The 22,482-nt window shown below is 46.0% G+C and overlaps 1 protein-coding gene across 5 annotated transcripts in view; it reads left to right on the top strand.

The window, feature by feature from the left end:
• The window catches only part of FAM222B (family with sequence similarity 222 member B), a 34,068-nt gene extending 13,426 nt beyond the window's left edge, over positions 1–20,642 (top strand). For 3 of the 5 annotated variants that reach the window (XM_071575318.1, XM_071575314.1, XM_071575315.1), the window contains one exon: positions 18,664–20,642. In XM_071575318.1, coding sequence (XP_071431419.1) covers positions 18,681–20,228 — 1,548 coding nt within the window. In that variant the 5' untranslated portion in view covers positions 18,664–18,680 and the 3' untranslated portion in view covers positions 20,229–20,642. Of the gene's footprint in view, positions 1–12,234; positions 12,363–18,663 lie in introns of all 5 variants that reach the window. The other 2 variants (XM_071575316.1, XM_071575317.1) reach the window with 1 other exon arrangement.
• The last annotated feature ends 1,840 nt before the right edge of the window (positions 20,643–22,482 follow it).

The following is a 22,482-nucleotide window of genomic DNA, read 5'->3' as shown; positions in this document are numbered from 1 at the left end:
TTTCATAGAGGTAGGATGGAACCTTTTGTTTCTCATGCAAATTAATGGGAAGGATTATTCAGTGTTTAAAATCTGCTTTCTACTGGCTTCTGATTTTTATTTAAAATAAACATCTGGAGAGCTTTTTGATCTCCTGTGCAAAACTGTTGTTTGCCTCACTCATTAAAATGACTTCTGCTTCATTTTTAGTGAAAGGCAAAGGCCCAGGTGGTTTCATCCCAGAGGCAGTGAATTGTTCACCTTCTGCAGTTAGAAATACCCACAAGCCTGTCCAGCAGTTACTTAAAATCCATTCTCTTAGGGAATGTGGCAGCAATAGATACCTGTCTGTTCCGTGCTGCTGTTTGGGATCTGTTTGGGTACCCCTGCAGAGCCTCGTTCTCCTGGTCCCAGCAGGTGTCAGAGTGGCTGTCCCTTCAGGAGCCACAGTCTTGTTGTCCCTTTGCTGTCCAGAGCCCTCCTCGGGAAGGTTGCCCCGGTTTGCCAGATCCCACAGTCAGAGTGCTGGGGCTGAGTCTCACAGGGAGTAATCAGATATTTATCCAATAGTCATTACATTTGGAGTCTGGTTTTTGTGATTTGACAGGAACTCACTCCTCTACTCTTCGCTGGAGATTGGAAGCCTCTGCAATGGCAAGTGCTGGGTGCTGCTGCCTCCAGGCTTTTGGCTTTGGAACAGGTTCCTGTTGCTCTTTTCAGAGCCTGAAGCAGGATCTGTGGAGGGAGCGTCTGCAGAGCAGGAGGGATTTCACCTCTTTGTTTTCTCTCTGTATTTGTGACTGTATGGGATCAGCTGGTCCCACATCGTGTGTGAAGTAGTTAAATTTTACACTGCATCTGTAAGATGTCATTCTCCCCCCTCCTTTCCAGTGTCTTTGATCAAATCAAACAAAAACGCAGCGCTTTCATTTCTAGTTTTATAGTTTCAAAGACAATCTCTTGACATGCTCGAGCAGTCTGGACCCAAGTCCTTTTTTCCCTTAGTCCAAAGGCTCGCTGTGTCTTGTGCCTTTCTCTGTATCAGCAGTTGCAATCTGCATTAGCTTTTATCTGCATCAAAAGACAAATGGAGGAGAGCAAGACCCTGCAGGAATGGGAAACAGACCTACATGTGCAATGGAAATATGTAATCCTTACGTTCAGTCTGTCACATGGAGTACAGACCAGTTTCTATTTTGGAAATCTGTAGCCTATACTCCCAGAAATGTGAGTTTAGATTTTAGGCTTTGAAGGTTGGTTAATCCCCTCCAGTGGTTAATACCAACATAAAATATTCTCTGATGTCAAACTTCTTCTCCCAAATGCCTTTTTCTTTTTTTTTCTTTTTATGCATATGTCAACTATACAAAGCAACGCTCAATTTGAGAAATTAGCATTCAAACCCTCTGTAAGCACTTTATTTTTGTCTGCTTTGTGAGCAGCTGAACACATGTCCAGGCTGAACTACGCCGAGCTGCTGCTCCCCGGCGCGCGTGCCGGTGCCGCTCGGCACGAGGAGCCCCGGCCGCGCCGGCGTGGCAGAACACGGAGCCGTGGCCGGTGTCCTGAAGAGGCACTCCTGGCTCCTGTCTTGGAAAAGCACATCTGCAGATCTCCTGCTCGGCTGCATCCCAGGGGAGGAGATCCCAGTTAAGCCACACTGAATCATCCCCAGCGAGACGAGCGCTCTGGTCGCTGTCACCCCGATCCCACCCGAGCTGTGTCTGGTGCATTCGCGGTGTCGTGGTCCCTTTGCAGAGGAGCAGCACTCAGAGCAATGTGTGTTTCTCTCTGCATTAAGGAGTCAGATTCAGCTATTCAAAGCAAGCTGATAAATTGCTTTTCATTAAGTGTCTGAGCGCCAAGGGGTTCGGTGTGTGTTCCAAGGAAAAAATACATTAATTACAGCTTCTGTAGAGCATTTATCAATCACGTACTTATAAACACTACTAATGCAGTTAATTGAAGGTAGAAAAATTTACCTTTTTGAATTTGTTGACTGTAGCAATTCTGTGACTGGGAAGACAAATTGGAAATGAAAATCAGGGGATACTTTGAGCAGGAGCTGCACAGAGGAGGTCGGGGCTGTTCAGGATGGGTTCTCGGGAGCTCGGTGTTGGTGCTGGCAGGTCTGTGCTGTGCCTGCTGTGAGGGACAGGCTGCAGTAGCAGTGTTTGTTCTCTTCTCTTCTCACCCACACAGCCACGCTGTGTTTGCCATGCAAAGGGTTGTCTCACTGCCTGTGGTACAGTTACAGCTGCCTCCATGTCCTGCCCATACAATTTATTTATTGTTCTGTGTGTGGTGGGGTTTTTTAAAGAAAAGGCAAGTGTAGAGGAGGAAAGATGCACAAAAGCAGACAAAAATGTCCTGCACACCTGTAGTCACTAAAACTTACTGTGAAAAAAGAAGTCTTTTGTGAATGTAAACTTTGGGTGTAGGAGATGTGTTGGCAGCTGCTGAAGGAGTGAGGTGAGACAGTGCTGAAATGCTTTATCAGATCTGCAGACAAAAACCTGTGGTGCTTGTGGTGTGCAGAGGTTTGTAAGGCATTTTGCACACTGGTGTTGCTTCCCCTGTGGCAGTTCTGAAATGTCAGCTGTGCAGCTGGCTGTGTTTCTTCCTTCTCAGGAAAGCACTGAGAGCAGCAGACGTTCTGCAGCAGCACACAACTCATGTATTTCTTGTCCTTTCTTCTGTTGAGCTGTTAGGAGGTAGCCTTTGAGTTTCCTGGGAGATTGATAAGGACACCAGGTCTGTGTCAGGACAATCCAGCAGGACACCAGCACCTCGTTGTGAAGGTTGACAGGAAAACACCAGTCCAGGTGTCTGGTCCAGCTCCTTGGTATTCACCTGATGGCCTCTGTTTTCAGCTGGTGGGTGTTTTGTACGTGTGTTGCAGCTTCTGTTGAAGGTTCTTAGAATGCTTTTCATCTTTGCAGCTGGCTGCACAGTATCTCCAGCTGCAGAAAGAGGTCTTATCTTGCCCTTACAAATGATAAATGTGTGTCCAAGAGCTTGTGTGCTCATGGTCCAGCAGGAAACTCTGGCACTGCACAATTAGACAGAAATCTCCAATTTTGGATCTTAAAACTCTGTTTTTCACTGCTTGTTTTGTAAATGGGCTGTAAAATTTCACCGTAGGTGGGACCATAATTCAGTATCTAGAGAGCTAAATACTAACCCAAACTGTCAGTGTGATTAAACAGGTCAAAGGGGTTCACATGCATGACCAGTGCAAACCGAACTCTCTCCCCCTGTGTTCACACACCACTGGCACACCTGGTCTAAAAGTGAGTAACATTTTTTTTCCTTAATATACAAGTTCAGTTTTTGTTTTGTGTGAAGTCTAATGCTTTCAGCCTCCTCTTATTTGCAAACGTTTCTCATTTTCAAATGACTCTGTTTTTAAAACAGGACTCAAAACGTATTTTTCAATATGTAACAAATGTCTGGTTTGTTGTTTGTTGAATAGGGGTAAAATTTGTTCAAGGTTAGCTCTGAATATTTTTTTTTATATAATCAGCTTGTAATAAGCATGGGAAGACAGTTGATTTCCTCCCCAGGAACTGTCGTAATCTGTAACTTCTGACGATATTTTCGAAGGAAAAACTGTCATCCTTCTGCCATGTGCAGCCATGGGATTTCTGTAAGTCATGGTTAAGACTTTAATTCTGGGCTTTTACAGAGTAAATGTGGAATGAGAGAAGATAATGAAAATGGTGATCTCTGTGAAGCAGCAGCTGGAGAGGGAACTGTTCCACGTTTCCTTTCCCCTCTGCCTGGGCAGCTGTTTGGTGTACCAAACTTCCTGTTCACATCTGGGAAAGCAAGAAAGCTGGGAGGGAGGAATTCTGCCCAAGAGTGGCATGAGGAAGCTCACACCTCCTGCATGTCCTTTGTGGTGAAGCAAAGCCCAGAATTACAACCTCGTGCTTCTCCCACACATTGAACACGTAGGAAAGCTGCACATAACCCTGTTCCTGCTGAGGATGTTGAGGTTGTAACTGCAGGCTCTCTGCTGTGGGAAAGGGGTCAGTGTGTATTTTGGTTTCTTATCACTTGGAGGCAGAAGGAAGTTGCATAGAGGATGGAGGATGTCTGTTGGTGGGAATGTGTGGTGCCTCCATTGGGGTGTGTGAGCAGCATCCTGCAGTTAGGGAGAGGCTGAGCTATTCTGGGTTTGCTCTGGATGCAAGTCATCTCAGCTAACCTTAATTTTCCATCATGTTCACATGAGAACATGCACACTCGTGTCTGTAAGTCTGTTCCATATTTTATAGTAGCTGCTGTGATGTTATAGATGTTGCTCGAGCATGCAGGAGGAAATTTGGTTTAGTTTGCCCTGAGGATAATGGATGCTTTGGAGGAAGGAATATTTGTTTGTGCCTGACAGTATCTGGGAGAGGAAAATGGGATCTTTTGTGAATGTTACAGTGGTGGGGAGGGAGCCTGTTTTGCATTCTGAAAATAGAAATGTAAGCCTGATACCTTGGGCGAGTTCTGATTTTAATGACACCCTTGTACTTACCTGGCCTGTGCCATGAATTGCTGCGGTTCAGCCGGAGCATCCTTTGCTCCCTCCCCAAATGTCTGTGGAACCACATGGACTGAAACACAGCTGAGATATGTGCCAGGCTCCTTCTTCAGCCTGTTTCCCAGCATGAAAAATTTGAAGTTGGAAGTTACCATATAAAAGGAGAAAGAACATTAATTAAAGGTCAGAGTGCTTTTGTGTAGTGAAAATTGAGAGTAGGCAGATACAAAGTTATTCAAATTGCTTTTGACTTCAGGCAGGTCGATTTTCCTATTTCTTGCATATGTTCCCATGGTAAAAGTAGTATCTCATCTGTCTCATAACTGACCACTAGTAGATGTATTTCAAGCACAGCCAGAAATCCTCCTTTGAAGTTTTGGCCAGGCCCTACAATCGTCCAGACTTGTCTTTTCTCCATCTTTGCTCCCCCTCAGAAGTGGCCGCCACACCTGGCAAGACCTACTTATGCCTGGGATGTCTGTCAGCTCCTGCCAGGCTGCAGAATACAGAGTTAAATCTAAAAATATGCTTAAAAAGAGGTGAGGGCTTTGAGCAAAGTAAAGTAAGCCACTGATTTGGGTCATGAAAGGGAATTGATGTCACTGGTTCTCTGTTGCAGCTTTCCTGAGGTACAAAGTTCTGTCCTGGGGAGGCGCAGTGGGGAGCAAGTGGTGCTCAGGACAGGGAAGGGGATCTGGCTCCAGGTGTCCCCAGGAGACTGCCCAGCCCATGACCTGGTAAACCTGATGAGAGAAATCAAGGTGATACTGAATGCTCTGCTGTTTCATTTGTCTTGATAGAAAAGTGTCACCCGCTGCTGTCCTTTAAACAAAGAGTGACCACGGCTTTGGGTCATTAAATGCTTCGTCCAAAGTTACATCAGGAACCCACAGAGAGCCGGAAACTTCCCTCAGTCCCTTCTGTCGGGGGCTAGTCCATCATCAGGAGACCACTGCTCTAACATAAATCTGGTCAAAAAACCTTAAGCCACTGTGAAAGGATTCATGTGCAATTTTTTCCTGTTCCAGAGTGGTTATGTGGCTTCAGTCATGTTTGTTAAGTGCTTTGATATGCTTTGGTGAAGGACAGTGTTAATAATTAAAATTGTAAAGAAGTTCTAAAGTAGCATGGGGGATGACAACTGCTTTCTGGTCTGTTAGTTAACAAAAATGCCAACTCTAAATGGAGGAATCAGCAGGACTGGAGCTGAGCACTCCCTTCCCCCAGCCACCTGCACGGGCTGTGCACAGAAAGCAGCTGATTGTGTGCTCTGTGCGGAGATGAAAGAGGCTGGTCCTGCAACAGGAAAGGCTATTGAGCTGCATGAAGGTGGGAAATTATCAGCACTGAAAACCTTTTCAGTTGGTATCTTTATGTGCTGAAAAAGGACGTTATTTGTAGCGGTATTGGCAGTGTTTGGGCACTGATGAAACCAGCAGCTCGTGACATGAGTCTTGTGTCTCAGTCCCTGTAATTAAGAGGTCAGTAAAACTGAAATGTGTGTTATAAAGCGACGCCATCGCCCTGTTTGGGTATAGTCGAAGGGTGTGTTTGATGAGGACGGGCCCTGTTAATGGCTTTATCTGGCCCAGCTAATGAGCTGTTTGCAGAACTGCTCTGATATGCAGTGGGCAGACTGAAGCAGCCTCGTGTTTGTCCATTTTCCTGCTAGCAGTTCCATTTGCAGAGTGCAGGCAGGAGCAGGCTTCTTGCCAGCAACAGCTTCATTCAGATTAGGGCTTTAGTTCAATTATGTCCAATTAACTTTTATTGCAGATAGCAGTGATAATTACTTGCAAGTCAATTTTTTGGCTGTGGTTATCCCAAGGCTAAAGTCTGAGCTTGATGGATTTTAATAACTGAAGTGATGTGTAGCTTTTCCTCTTTTTTTTCTTCTTCAGGCCTCAATTAGATGAAAGGTCAGAAGCTATGTAAAAATCCATCTTACAATTAAAGCCAACTGTTCTACTCTTCAGCAGATGTGTAGCACTGTGTTTTAAAATACTCTCTTGGGACAGACCTAAAAAAAGGCTTTCTAAACTCTTGAGATCATAACCTTGAGCTCTCTGCCCCTTTATCCAGAGGGAGAATTTGGTGGAGCTGATGTCACACGTGGCAATACCTGAAGCCAAGAGTCACTGCCATGGCTTTTTTTACTGCACTGCATCCTGTTCCAAATTGCTCACCTGGAAGGCTTTAGTGGCAGCCCTTGGGCATGTGGAGTGTGATATGAACAATATTCCATATAAGTGCTGTTATCCCAAAGCTGCCTCATTTCCTTCCCTGTGGAGCGTTGCCATCCCAGCTCACGGAGACGAGCAGAGCTGCATTTAAATTCCCTCTGCCTTCCCCACCAAACTAATTTTGTTGCCTGAGTAACATTATAAATGGAGGTCAGCCTTAGAGGTGACGTGGTGTACAGGCAAAATCAGAGTTAATTAAACGGCAAGAAGTAGAAATTGATTCTGATCGAAACTGTTGCAGGGCTCTACAAAAGGTCCACCTGAATGCAGAAAGCCAAAGGTCCTGTGCTGGCAGGTGCTGACAGTGCACTCCCCGTGCTACAAACGGCGACTTTCCATTGTTCAGTTTCCTATTTATTTATCCCCAAGAACACTCCATGCTATTGTGATTTATTGCCATTTCAGAGGACAACCTCTCTGCCCACTATTTTGCAGTTTTCCATTTATAAAGCATTAAGAGGATGTGATACCAGCTGGTGATGAATACAGTGCTAGTTTGGTAATTTTCTTCCAGGAAATGGTAAAATTTATCTCTGGCTTGTCCTCAGCAGTCCTGGGAAAGGGCCATTCTGGTAAGTGTCCAAGAATAAAGGGGAGTTTTAGGGCTGGAGAGAGGCAGGAAGGCTGCAGGATCAGTCTAGACACTGTCAAGCAAGGCATGGCTGATGGGAGGGAGTTGTATTGAAAGCTGAGGTTGGCAGGAGGGTTCAGTGTCTGCAGTTGACATGAATAAATGTTCAAAACCCTCAGATTTTAGGTTATTTTGAGAGAAGGAAAAGGAATGAGTCTCCGTGGTGTTGAGCAGCCTGCCAGGGGGTAAATGAGACACTGAGTTTCCCTCAAGAGCATGAAAATTGGCCTGGATTCAATTATGTTTCCTGGCAAGCTCTTGCAGACATTTGTACCAAAGAAACTTCCCAACCCGGGCTGGTTTGTGTTGTTGCTGCAGCGTTTGTGTGTGATGAACTTGGCAGTGCCACCGTGCCGGGGGCTGCAGCTCCAGGGGCTGTCCTGGAACAGGGAGCAGAGGAGCAGCAAAGGCACCAGCCAGCCACAAGCCTTTACCAACCCTCACAGGGCTCAGGGCACCCCAGGGTGCTGGAAACCTGGAAGAGTTTGGAGCTTTCCCTTTGTGGGTGGATGCTCTGCTTCCTCCTGCCTCGGGCCTTGTGGAGAGCGCCCACTCAAATCGGAATTTCAAACGTGTGTTGACTTTAGGAACCCAACTTTAGCCCTCACCAGCTTGCTCTCATCTGAAGCAGCTCAGTTTCCCATAGTTCACTGGCCAGGGGTGGTTTGTGGGGTGTGTTTCCTTTTTGTTCTCACCCTTTAATGCCTTTTGGGAGCTTTAGAGGTTGGCCTATCTGAAATGTTGGCAATTCGTGGGCTGTTTATATAATGATCAAGCTGTGTTACAGTGTGAGAAATTTCCTGGTAGTACTGAGCTGCTTTACACCCAGGTTTTACTCTAGGTTGTAAAAGGATCCCCTGGCCTGAGAAGCACTGGGTCTGGCAGAGGCAATAAATATGAAAATGCTGAAAATCAGACAAAAAATCATGTATTTTTTTAAGTACAGAAAGGCAGTGTCATGGTAAGTTTTACTGGAACTGGTTCCTGGCTCTGTGGGGAGGGTGTCCCTGGGCAGGGGCTGGAGGTGAGTCCTTCCATCCTGCCTGGTGAGCCTGGAGCTGCCAGGACCAAAACACACCCTGATGTGCAGGTGAGACTGTGCCAGTTACCCCCAGATCCCAAGCACTGCAAATCCCTCTTAAGCTTAACATGCTTTGATTTAATTATTAATAAATCTTAGTGGAAAAAACCCCTGTTCACGTGTCTAAACCTGCTATTTCATAGAATGTCCTACGTGTGCTGTTAAGATTATACCCTCCAGCTATATTAGATTAAAATCACTTCAAAGAGGGGTATTTATTTATTTATTCCAATCTAATGATTGTTTTCCTCTGGAAATATACTTTATCTTTTTATATGTATATTTTCAAGACAGAGCTCGTTGAGCTGTGTTTGGCAGTGTACAGGATCAGTTTAAAATACAGTTTAAAACTTCAAAGGTGAGGTTTTCACAGTTCATAGCCCTCCTGTGCTGGGTGCCACAGCCTACTGGTCAGATCACTCTGCAGGTTGCAGCTGACTGGTTTAGATGACAGTGTTGAGTTGTCTGTGCCAGCTTGTGCTCAGAAAGAGTCAAGTCAGAAAGCAGTAGTCAGGTGCTGAGTATTTCAGGGAATAAATGTTAATTAATTTCTAACAAAAAAAATGAATGGGGTACTTGTGAAGATATTTCAAATACATTTGTCTGCAAATACTGACATCCTGATTTTGAAAGCCTGTATTGATTTCACAGAGAACAAAATTGGAAGTAGGATTTTAATTATAATATGAAAATCAGTGATGGTGTTATGGTCAGCACTTTTGTAGAAATCTGAATTTCTTTTTTAATGCTCAGCAGTGACCTAGATGTCATCAATTTGGTTATTGCAAATCAAGCTGAAAGAGTGGTTTTATGCTTCTACTTAAAATTATTTTCTAAGTGCAGTATTTTCTTTAAAATTATTGTTGGCACCTGAGTCTTTTATGAACCTTTGGCATTACCTGAAATGATTATCTGCCTGGGGGAACAACTTGCCTTTATAGCTCTCTAAAACCTTGTGCTCTGTATTGGAGCTAAAGCTTCTGTAAATACATGTTTTGACCTTCAAGGAAACGCTGCTGTCACATAAGAGGAGCCTGGCTATTGTGAGGTGAATGCTGTGCCCACCTTAATCCCTTGTTCTCTCTCCTGATGTGCCATTATCCTGTTCACTGCTGTGTGCTGGGCCTGGCTGGGGCACTCCAGCACTTTCTCAAAGCCTCGCAGTGTTTGGGCTCTAAGGAGCGTTAATGATGGAGCAGGTGAGCAAACCCTCCCCACATCTTGCTGTTGGAAAGCTGCTCCTTCAGTCAGAGAGCAGCAGTGCCCTTTCAGGGCTGCACACAAACTTGCCAGCAATTAAATGAAGTTCTAGACACCAACCTCTCGTGCTCACACAGGGATGGGAAGTGATCCTGGGCCGTCGTCAGGAGTAAAGGGAGATGCTCAGGTCAATCTGGGAATAGTGTGATCTGTTTTTCTGTCTGCAGTGAATGCTCTTAATTTTGTTTGTCTGCTTTTCACTGAGAAATAGGTCTTGTTTTTGCCAGTCTTCTGAAGTTGATGAAATGAAGAAAAAAGGAAAATACAATTATTATTTTTTTCTTGCTGACTGTGGGTGTTTCTGTTGCTTACTCAGGTAAAGCTCTGACAACTCACAGTGGTTTTGTCTTCTGATTAAAAGGAGCTGGATTCCTGTTTTGTCTTTTTTGGTCTTGCTGGGCATGATTTGGAATGAGAAACTGCTGCCCAGGGGCTGTTTGGAAAGTTTCACTGATCGTTGCATACTTAACAGTCACGAATGAAGCTCGTCTATAAAGGTCGAGCAACTTTTCAGTTCCTCAGGCAATTCCTTGATGTTGTGGATGTGACAGGTCTTCAGTCATCATTTCTGAGCATCTTCTGAAGGGCTCCAAGAATTCCACCTCCTTCAGAGAGTCAGAGGAAAATCTGGGTTTAGACTTAGAATGTTTTACAACTGCATGTCTTGGACTTCTGGCAGTTCATATTGTTGCTGCCTCCTAGGAATGAAATGGAGAATGATATAATTTTGTTCTGTTGATGCTTGTGCTGTTGGGCCCTGCACTTGGTGAGGTGGTTGTGAGGTTCTCACAAGACTGAGTTGGTGTTACTGTGTGTGGGAGGGGTGAATGGGCAACTGCATGGAGTTGTCACGCTGACATTCAGTGCCCAGGACTACTTTTGTTGGTCACAGTGGCACCCAGCAGGCTCTCTCAGCTGCACTGGGTCAGCTTTTAAGAGCACTCACCAGTGAAAATGCAGAACTTCTCATAAATTAATATTTGAATGAGATTTCTTGGCCACTGGTTTAATCAACCTTTGCGTGTTGAACCGAGGAGATGCATAAACATGGAGCTAATGAACTGTACACAGTGAGTAACTGCTGTGCTGCAGGAAAGCTTCACGTCCTCATTGCTCACTCCATTGGGGCAGGTGTTCCACGGGTGGCCTGACTCGTGGTGCTGGGCTGAGGTGAGGTCTCAAAGTCTTTAAAACGTCCCTGCAGAGCTCTGCCATTGGAGGTTTCTGGAGCAGGAGGGTTGTGGTTCTGTCCAGGACCACTGATGTTGCACTGATGTTGTCATGGCAGTGTCATCCAAAGGCTTTGCATGGTTTCTGCTGTCCTGGGCAGTGGGACTGTCAGAAGTGGCCTCTGAGAGGTTTTGGCGGCCGTGGCTTCTCGTGTCAGGCTTGAGCTTTTGATCTTTGAATGCCTCTGTGATTGTGATGTAATTGGGAAACAACATCTGAAATTAAATCTGCCTACAACTTTGAAATCTTTCAACTCTTCCCATGTTTTGGAGGTCATATAACCAGTCCCAGTGCCATTCTAGATGGTCCTTATGTGTTTTGCTGTGTATGGCAGCACTGATGCTTGTGGAGATCAGGACATGGAGCAGAAATCAACTGATCTCTCCAGGTTGGCTCTGCCACCCCATTTCCCAGAACTTGTAAAGTCTTGTGGCTGGCTGAGACCAGCAGGATTTGAGCAGGGGCTTGGACCAGGTGGCCTCTAAAGATCTTGTTCCAGCAGAAATCTCTGTCTGTAATTCTGGTTGGGACACTTTGAGCCCCAGTTAGGTTTGTTGCTGGGATCTCCCCTCGGTACAATGATGGCATTTGAGAGAGTTGTGCAGTGTTTATGTATAAAGAGCTTTAGTGCTCTGTGTTCGTTTCGAGGTTTGATTTCCTAAATGCTGAATTAAAGAGCAGAGGGTGGTGGCACCTCTGCAGCCCCTTCGTGCAGGAGGCACATCTTGCATTGTCTGCCCAGAGCCATGTGGGTTATTGAGTCTCTGCGGAAACGAAGGAAGTTGTGGCCATTCATCTTGCAGCCTAATGGGCCACAGAAATTACAAGCTGTAGCATGCAGCTTAATCTTGCCACAAGGCAGAGTGCTGCATTCTTTGCCTTCAATTTATGCATGCCATGTCTTTTTATCAAATGCAAAAGAGCAGTTGACAGGGTTTCTCCAGAGGACTTGCCTTGGCTATACCTGGTGGACATGAACGATGGTGGTTTCTTTATCATTCACAACAACCACCTTTGAAATTTGAGGACGGAGTTGTGGATTATTCTCTGTGTGTCAAGCAGCAGAGGAGAGTGAGACAGCTGTTTTGGTTTTAACCCTGCAGATGACCCACCTCTTGAAGTATTTCCATTGCTGTTACAAGATGCAGTAAGGACTGGAGCAGCAGCTTCCTCTGTGCTCGGTCAGGCCTTCACCCAGGGATGGCTCTTTGCCGCTTTCTTTTCTCTGTTCCTCCTTGTATTATAACTTTGACTTGTCTCTCTGTTGTTGCAGTGTGCAGAGGAGTGAATGCCCCATGTTGTGTTAGTGCCTGTCTGCCATGCTGGCCTGTCTGCCAGGACCAGGCGACCTCTCCTTTCAGCTTCTTTCTTACACGCAGATGAACACTGGACTTCAGAAATGTGAGTGACGTTTTGTCTGCAGGATGTGGTTAACTGTTAAATCTGGCTCTGGGACAGCTGTGACAGAAACATTCAGGATACAGTGGAAAAACTATTTATGTAGAGTCTTTCTTTTGTTATGCCTTCAAGGCATCCGTCAGTACTGGCTCTGGGAAATGGCTGTGGAGGTTCAGTGTGTGCAGCAAGCTCTCCTCTGCTCCTGGCTCTGTAAAGGTTAATTTTAACCACAGCAGGATGCAATGTGAGTGAGGTTCCTGTGAGATTAGTGCCTTTTTGCTGAAAATGTTTTGTGCTAAAAGGGTGCCAGCTGACTTGCTTCTAACACAACTTTTTCCTTGCTTTTTTTCACCCTCCTTTGTGTAATTACTCATAGACACCAATAAAAGTTGGATCACTCTAATGCAAACCTTTTGAGGTCAGCAGCTCTTGTTCTACATACCTGAGGCTTATCCTGCAAATATTAGTGAGCTATTCCAAATTACTAAAGTTCGAAGTTTCTGTCTTTTTTCTGATGTCTCCGTTGTGCCTCTGAAAATGTGTCTGCAGAGTGCTCTGATAATTCTTTTTTGATAACTTCAGTCATTTTTTTCATAGTTGTACTGGTGTTTTTAAGAACAACTTATACTTGGGAATGTAAGTTTACGAGCTAGATATTTTTAACTCAGTCTTCTTTATCTCTGAAGTTGCACCTTGATTGCTCAGCTGAAAATTCAGAATTACCAAGGTTTCAGCATAAGATCTTGGTCCTTAGGGCTGAGACCTGTCTCTTACATTTGAAATGTGCATTTGGGAGGTCTCCATACCCTCAGTTTGCTGATGGACTCGTTGCTTTTTAAAACCAAGTGATTTACAGTCCAGTTGTAGCCAAATTGTTCATATAGCAAGGCTTGTGGTGCTACTGAAAACAGGTAAGATAATTTTGCAATTAATTAAGGGTGACGTGATCCTGTTCCTGTCAGAGATGACTAACACTGTTCATGCCCATGTGTGCTCCCCCCAGCATTGCACAGCACTTCTCCTGGCTCAATTTCTTGTACTGACACTCAGCAATAGTAAAAATGCACTCACCAAGGGACTGGTGATGGAACAAAACTGGGCATCCCCTCCTTGCCCTGTTCCACTTGCAGTGTGAGTGTTGCTGACAGAGCCAGGCCTGTCCCAAGGGCTGTGGGACAGGAGCGTGCCCAGTCTGTCCATTACAGGAAGTTTCTTTGGCAAAGCTTGGTTATGAAAGCAAATTGCTGAGGTTCATGTGAGGGCAGCTGTGCACAAATCAGGTATTTGCTAATTACAGCTTTCCAAGGCGACGTGCTGGCGTGTTGGGCAGTTTCCTCACCTGGTGGTACCTGATGCTGTTTTGGAGATCTGCTGCTCCCTGTGCTGAAAGCACTGCTGTGTCCTGCTCAGTGAGGAGCTCTGGGAACTGCATTTGGAAGAATTTAGGACATGAAGTAGCTGGCAGGCACGGGCTGGCAGTGTTGGTGCTCAGCTGTTGGGTTTGCTCTGATTTATCTGGGAGGTGAAGCTGCTGGTCCAGAACTCGCTCAGCCCTGATGCAGATGTGGGTACAATTAATTGGTGTGTTTCTCTCATGCTGTATATGCACAACTAGCCCAGCCCCTGGCCAGGGGAAAGCTGAGTTAATGAGCATTTTTTAATGAACAGTGACTTGTGACTTTCCATGGGGGATGGAAATGAGCTGTAATAATAGTGCTATTGCTTTTATGAAAGGCACGGAACTCCACGAGATTGCCTTTCTTCAGACTGGCAGTGTTTGTATTAATAATTTTTAAGTGTAGTTTTCTGGATCAGTCTTTTTATTAGTGCTTAAAAATCCACATTAACTCAATTACTTTCTTTTTCCATATTCACTCTCAAACAAGAGGCTTTTTCTGAAGGGTGGCCTGTGCAGTAGGAGTTGGGTAGATCAATATGCTCATATTTTTTCCTTTAGAAACTGATGACTACAGGACTTCCAATTTCAGTATTTTTTGTTGAATTCCTGCCTGAATTCAGGCTAACCTTGAAATCCATCCTTATCCACACAGGGATAAGGACTTCATATCAATATTCTCTCCTTCCTCCCAGTGACTCCAGTATAAACCTCACTAGTCAATTGGGATACTTGAGGCAGGACTGTTTGGGCTGTGTCTGCAGCTGCTGTTGGACACAGAGCCAGTGCCACAAGGTCTGGGAGAAAAAGAGCCATTTTTTGGGACTGTGCTGCAAAATCCAGCCAAAGGTGCTTCTTGGAGAGGATTTTGTTGGGGGGAACATGACAAGAGATAGAAAAACAGGATGGGACAGAACATGTGGTCATCAGCTAAACTGAGGGGGTTTTGAAGTCTCTTTTCTGTAGAGAAACTGCTGAAATTGAGATTTTTATTCAAAAGATGGGCACAGCTGTTTTTGGCTTGTCCCAGCCCTGATGTGCTCTCATTAGGGTGGGAATCCTGCAGGTCTCTTTGTATTTTGTTTAATGTTAATGAAAATTTAACCACAGACAGCATTAAAAGCAATGGGTTTTTAAAGCCTTAATGTGCAGTGCACTTAAAAGCTGTTGCATTAGTGCTGAGGTGAGGCAGGGAGGTCTGTCTGTCCCACTCCAGGACAGAAACAGCTCCAGTGGTGAGACGTGCAGGAATGTGGCCAGAGGGATCGGCTGCCACGGGATCAGCTGGAGTGGGAACTGGCAGCTCACCAGTTCATTGGGGCAGTTGCTCATATGCACAGCTTTGGCTTATAACAAACATGAAATAACTACTTTTTGATAAAAGAAATCTGCCTTGCATTCACCACTAGGGAGCTTCTAGAACTCATCCCATTGTTTTCCTGATGGAGCTTCTTCAGCTGCCATTGCCTCATCATTTTATTATGGCCTTATCTGAAATTCTGGCAGTTGAACTTGAATGGTGATGTTCCAATACCAGCATTTTCTTCTGGACTATTCTAGCAGGTTTTCCATTCACTTGGTTACCTGCACTAGTCGTTCTTTACTGATTTGTGGGATGTTCAGACTCTTGCTTACCCCATAATGCCTTTCTCCTATAATATTTTACTGCCTTAATTATTGCAGTCATGGAATCTTGCCCATGGAACTCCCAGCAAAGCACATTTTAAGGAGCACGTTGGGGCACTCAGAAATACATCACCTGCAGGCCTGCATAGCATGGCTGAGTTAGGCTGTGGTAAAAGGAGCATCATCTCACCTGTACACAAACCAGGCACTGTTTGAAATGGGGGTTGGGTTCAGAAGATCCAGGCCAAGGGATTTAAAAGATGGTTTGCCTTTGCTGGGAAGCCAAACTGGATGTTGGGGTGTCATTTCAGTTTAACTGAGGGATTACTTTCTCTCATCAGCAGAAGGAGTTCTTCCAAATTTGAGATTAGAGGTGTGTGTCTAAACTAAAAGGAGCAGCAGTTCAAATGTCTGTGGTTCAGCTGCTTCCTGAAGGTTTCCTTCACAGTTTCTCTATACCATAAACATGGATACTTGTATAAGAGAATATTTAGTGTGCCTGGTCAGTGTTTGTATTTACCACCTCATTTTCTGATTTGCATATGGAAACCTCAAGCAGGATGGGAAGTTTTGAGGGCAAAGGTGTCTTAAAGTATCTGTTTAATTTTTCATCTGAAAATAGGAGTTGACAATGGCTGTAGGTGTAACATGAACCATAACACAGACAGGTTCCTTTGGCCTTTGGTTCTTCTCTGGTTCATGGTGGGTTGCCAGGGTCATTTCTTGGGGAAGAAACAGACCTTGATGAGTGTGGGCAATTCTAAAAATAAAGATTGGGAGTTCATGAAGGCCTTGGCTGTTGAGCCAAGGCAGTGCTGACAGATCCATTGGGAGGCTCTTCCCTCTGTAGGAGTGTAGCAGCTCACTCAAAAGGGCAGATATGAACCACCTGCCTGCAGGGGCAGGTACAGGGTTGTGAACAGCAAAGAAGTTTGGGTTAATATTTCCTTTGATTAAGAGAAAGGGATGATCTGTGCCAGTGTCTGGACAGCACAGGGAGTACGAGTGTAATCGGCACTGTGGTACGTGCTGTGCTGGAGATGTAAGACAAACTGCTCTTAAAGCCTCTTATTTCACAAAAGATATTTTTAATATTTCTATAATTATCCTTTCTTTTGGTTTCCCTCCTATTTTCCATTTTCTGACCTTTTCTTTCTGAAAGTGAGAGCTCTTATTGCAGAGCTGCCTGTCCCTCACCTGTGATGACGAAGCTGCAGGATGCAGAGCTGGCTGGTACTCCTGAATCCAAGAGTCTGTTGGAGCCAATTTGCTTAAAGGAATCAGAGGTGGATTTTGAAGAGGAAAGGCTGTTTGCCTGGGACCAGCAAGCTCTTTGCTTGGAGTGGTAGATTTCCTTGGCTGTGAGGGCCAGCTGTGGGACTGGGGTGCTCTTGGGCTCCAGAGGAGCTGCTGCCACATCTCCTGCTCTCTCAGCACAGCAGCAGATGCCACGGGAGGGCTGAAAATTGTAGCAAAAAGAATGGGCAGTTTTTCCCAGTAAACTGTTTGCAAGGTGAGAGGGAGAAAAATAAAGCAAAAGAGAGTTGTTAAAGCTGCAAGCCATTATTTGAAGATTATAAAATGAGTAGTAGTCCCACAGGAGTTAGACAGCAGAGCTGTAGGAGGGAACAGCCCAGCTCTGCTTGGAATATGATTATGACAAGAGAGGCACAAGCATTTCCCTACATTTCTGAAGTTCTTTGCAGAAGCAGTTTGAGCTCGTGGGCCAGGTGGGTGTGTGGTAAATCAGAGGAAGTGAAACCACACCTCTATCTGCAGAAGACTTGTGTCTGTGTCTGGGCAGTAGCATGTGTTTAATCTTGTGAGGTAATCCCAGTTTGCTGTGTGATGTGGGCATGTTGTCCTTAGCAAGGTGCCACCCTGAAAAGTTATCTGAGGGAATAATTGCAAGCCATAAAATAATGAGCCTCCTCCCATTTGCTGAGCTTGGACCAACAAAGGCTTCCTAATGGACAGCCAGACACTCAAAGTGCTTTCAGATGTCAGCACCAAGCAAAGGACTCTGCGTAAATGGAGGCTTCAGCTGAAGCTTTGATGTGTGGTGGGTTTGCAGGGCAAGATTTTGGTAGTGAGGGGCTACAGGAGTGGCTTCTGTGAGAAGCTGCTTAGAAAATTCCCCCATGTCCAATGCAGCCAATGCCAGCTGGCTCCAAGACAGACCTGCTGGCCAAGGCTCTGGGATAGCAGATACGAGAAGGGAGAAAAACCTGCACAACTGCAGCTGGAGTGGGAAGTGAGAATGTGTGAGAGGAACAGCCCTGCAGCCCCCAGGGCACTGAAGGAGGAGGGGCAGGAGGTGCTGCAGGTGGGGAGCAGAGATTCCAGTGCAGCCTGTGGGAAAGACCATGGTGAGGCACCTCTGCCCCTGGAGGTCCTCAGGGGAGCACAGATCCTCCTGCAGCCCATGGAGGAGCCCCACTGGGGGAGGTGGGGGCCTGAAGGGGGCTGTGGGAAGCTCACACTGAGTCCCCATTCCCTCACCCTGCGCCGCAGAGGTGGAGAAAATCAGGAGTGGAGTTGAGCCCAGGAAGAAGGGAGGGGTGGAGGGAAGGGGGTTTAAGATTTGGTTTTATTTCTCATTACCCTCCTCTTATTTGATTGGTAATAAATTAGACTAATTCTCCCCAAGTCAAGTCTGTTTTGCCCATGACAGTAGTTTGTGAGTGATCCCTCCCTGCCTTTATCCTGACCCATGAGCCTTTTGCTGTGTTTCCCCTTCCCTGCCCTGCTGAGGAAGGGAGGGAAAGAAGGGTTTGAGGGGGCACGTGGTGCCCAGCCAGGGTCAGCCAGCCACAGCCTGGTCCTGACCTCGGGATTACAGGGTGGTCATGTTTAATTCATAACTTTCTGATTTTGAATCACACAGTAAAAATACTGAGCATGGCTTGAAGAACCATGAGGAGACAGCCTTAAATTAAGAGAATAGAAACGACACCACCACCACAAGCTGTGAAAAATATTTCAGCTGGAGACAATCTGATGTTTGTAGTGTGTACCTGTTTTTGTCCAACTGCAGACATACTCTGATGAGAACATTGGTTTTTGTTTTGCTCCCCTGGACGGGTCTTGCCTTAAGGTGAACTGGGGCTTGTGTTGGTCGCCAGGTAATAAAGGGAATGAGGTATCTGGTACACTGGTCTGGGAAGATGAAGTTTTCTTGCCTCTTGATTCCTTGGAGATTTTCCATCTTTGTTGTGTGACTGTCTTGCCCTGGGGTTGATCCCTTGTTTACCAGAACTGACGAATCTCCTTTCTCCACAGGGGACACTACACAGAAAATGAGATCTGCACAGTATCCTACCCCAGCAGAATTGGATGCTTATGCTAAGAAGGTCGCCAACAATCCACTGACTATAAAAATCTTCCCAAACAGCGTCAAGGTTCCCCAGAGGAAACACATACGCCGTACTGTGAACGGACTTGATACTTCAGGCCAGAGGTACAGTCCCTACCCATCTCAGGCCACCACGAAAACGGGCCTGCTGGCCATAGTCAAATCCCCAGCCAAGGGAGTGATCAAGGACTTTGACGGGACTCGCACGCGCCTGCTGCCGGAGGCGATGATGAACCCTCCCTCCACGCCCTACGTTGCACCAAGCACTTTACCCCACCCGCAGGCGCTCGCTCGCCAGCAGGCTCTGCAGCATGCACAGACTTTGCCGCACCCCCAGAGCATCCCGCAGCACCCTCAGGGTATCCCACAGCCACAAAGCTTAGCGCACCCTCAGGGCATCCCGCAGGCGCTGCCGCACCCGCAGAACGTGCAGCAGCCGCAGGGCTTGCAGCACCCCCAGCCCCTGGCACACCAGGCTCTGCAGCACGGCCCCAACCCTCTGCTGCAGCAGGGCTTACATGGAGGCAGGAAGATGCCGGATGCGGATGCGCCGCCGAATGTGACCGTGTCTACCTCAACCATTCCCCTCTCTATGGCTGCCACCCTGCAGCAGAGCCAGCCACCGGACCTGAGCAGCATTGTGCACCAGATTAACCAGTTCTGCCAGGCCAGAGCTGGCATTAGCACTACCTCAGTGTGTGAGGGACAGATTGCAAACCCCAGCCCTATAAGTCGCAACCTGCTTATCAATGCAAGTACCAGGGTATCTACTCACAATGTCCCTACACCCATGCCTTCCTGTGTAGTAAACCCTGTCGACCATGCTGCTGCTGCTATTCCTCCTGCCTCTGTTAACGTGCCCATGGTGAATATTAACAGGGTGCCACCCGCCTACCAGAACGAAATCAAATCGGTTGCGTGGAACCAGCACCAGCTTGCACATCTGCAGCAGATGTGTGGGGAGGCTGCTGGGCCTGCTGGACTCGCAGGGAAGCACCCTCAGAGAGAGATCGCAGGGCAGAGTTTTCCTGGCAAAACTTCCAGCTACCCTCAAGAACTGTGCATGGGCCAGTCCTTCAGCCTGAAGCCCCCCATGGAGAAGCCCACACCTTCTCCGCCTGTGAACGGGTTGCAGGGACCCTTGCCATACACCAATGGGCACTATTTCCAGCCCATCTGGAATAACATTCTGCCCACACCCAACAGTGACAGCTCTGGGTCCCAGGACCTCGCCATGCCTTTCCATGGGGGACAGCCAGCGGGAGCGCCGCTGGATTGTGCAGGAGGAACTCATTACAGAGCTGGAGCTGGCCCATCCAGCCAGAATAATGTGATGCAGACCATGGATTACCTAAGTGGGGACTTCCAGCAGTCCTGCTTCCGAGAGCAGAGCATGGCTGTGCTGGGGAAAGTCCATCGGCCTCCCATGAACCGAGCACCTGAACCAACCGATAGTCGAAATCTTCATATTCAGCACCCAGGGTATAGATAGGCTGCAGTCACTTTCACAGACAAAAATTAGAGGTTTTAGTCTTAATTTTAATTAATAAGCAAGGCATTTTTAACTTGCAAACTTGTGTGATCATTATAGTAACTGTTGGAAGAAGACATACTGTATATTTAAGAGCTTTGCTTACACATTATCTGTCTCCTTTATGCATCAAATATTTAACATGCCTTTTGTGTCAAAGAATTTCATTACACTACTTCACACCACAGCTGTTTCCTCACCACAGAATCCCCTTTGTGCAGCTTTTGCCTTCTGCTGAGCAGCTCCTCGCTGGACTGAGGCTGAGTTGCTGCAGGGGTAGCAGTTGCATCTGTTCCCCAGCTCCAGGGAGAGCGGGGCAGTGTAGCTGCTTCCATTCCCATCTCGATTTCCTCCAAGATTAAGAGCAACAGAATTTTTTCAGGGAGCAGGGCTTATTTTCAACTCGAAAGCCCATTTCATTAATGCATTAAACACTGACCATTTGCACTGTCTAGAGGCCTGTGTAATTGAAAAAGAGCCTGTGTTTGAGAAGAGCCAGCTAGGGGTATGTACTTAGGCATTAAAATAGGAAGAACCTTTTCAGCTGTCTCTTCCCCACGTTTATCATTTAGACTTTGTCCAAAGTCAAAAGTCTCTGGCAGGTTTTTCTGATGCTTTTGTTTTCTGGGCAGGGTGTGGAGGAGGGGGACGGTGAGTTTGGGACACAGGCAGCTTGGCTGCCACAGGGAGCTGCCTTTCTTTGCATTGTGTTTCCCTCCCCACTTCCCTTCTCCAGTGTCAAAGCTAACCTTGCTGAACCCTCGCTGCTAGGAGTCTGGCTGTCCTGGTGAGAAAGGAATCCAGACCCACTGACAACTCCAAAAAGGGTTCAGCCACTTCTCTGGTAGCTGAAATCATTGTCAGGTGAGGAGGTGCAGCTCCATCCTGTCCCCAGGGCAGCAATGGGGTGGGAATGGCTGATCTGAGGCAAAGATCCTCTCACGAGCCACTGTGGGATCGATGGTCCCACGTTCCTCTCCATCAAACACCACAGTGGATTTAATGGAACAATTCTCCTCTCTGGGAATTAGCAAAGCTATTTATAACATCCCTTTTTCCCAGGGTCTTGGTGCCTAACTCCTTCTGTTCCTTTCCCACGTCACTTCCAGCAGCCAGTCGAGTGACTGTAGGACACTACTGGGTAACCTCAGCATTGTGTTCTCCTCAGTGTACCAAAACATCCCTTCCTTTCTAACAGACGAATTTATTGTAAGTAGAAAATTCCTCATCTCTGTTAATGAGACTAATACTTGAACATAATGATCACAGTCAAGTTTGGAAATTAAAAAAAAAAGGAGAAAAATTTTAAAAAAAATAAATGCATTGATTCTTTCTATGTACACTGGCTAAAAATGTTGCTCTACACTGTAACTTTTAAGTGTAATATTTCTGTATGAATGTTGCCTGGTAGTGTGGGTTTGAGTAGCATTGTGTATGGGTGAACCCACTGGCCTCTGCCATCCACTGGCCTCCCTCACAGCCCTTGGAAAAACAAAGCCTTAAGTATTTGCTCCTTGAACTTTCCTTAACGAGCATGGTTTAAAAATCTTAAAAGACATCATACAAAATTAAAAAAAAAATTAAAAAAATTACAAGTTTTGAAGTGATGTCATAGTTGGCTAGAGATTCTTAAAAGTTTTTCGTAAATGAGAAAATTAGAAAACCTTTATTTGTATTTTTTTAATTTAGACGTGTAGTCCTGGGCTGTAACAAATATTTAGGTTTCAGAGCTTAGAGACGTTTCTGACTCCTGGCGTCAGTCAGTACACTTCTATCATGTCATTATTTAAGTTCTTTTAAGTGTACTATAGCCCGTTCTTTAGTGGTAACTCCTTAGCAAAGTTAAGCAATTTGACTAAAGACGGATTAAATTATGTGTTGGCTTGTGTTGCCTTATATTTAACAAGGAAAAATTGCCTGATTGTGTTATGCCAAATGATAGCAACATGAAGTCCTAATTTATTGTTTATAATCGTATTCCTGCAGTCTTTGTGAAAACTGGTAAATATACATCTATGAAAGAAAGAGAATCCTGAGGCTTTTCATGCAATATTTTTCTGAATCCATTCTGTTGGAGCCAGAGTTCGAGTCTGAAGCTGCTTCCCTCACAGTCCCCCATCGTCTTCCCATCCCCTCTCCAAACCCAGCAAGGGCTGTGCTCTGACCTCACCCCTCCCTGCCCCTCAGTCCCTGGAAGGTGTTCTGCTACCTGAGT

Source organism: Pithys albifrons, chromosome 21, assembly GCF_047495875.1.
Source record: "Pithys albifrons albifrons isolate INPA30051 chromosome 21, PitAlb_v1, whole genome shotgun sequence".
NCBI classification, from domain to species: Eukaryota; Metazoa; Chordata; class Aves; order Passeriformes; family Thamnophilidae; genus Pithys; species Pithys albifrons.
Note: the sequence above shows the minus strand (reverse complement) of the source record. Positions and strands in the feature narration are given on the sequence as shown.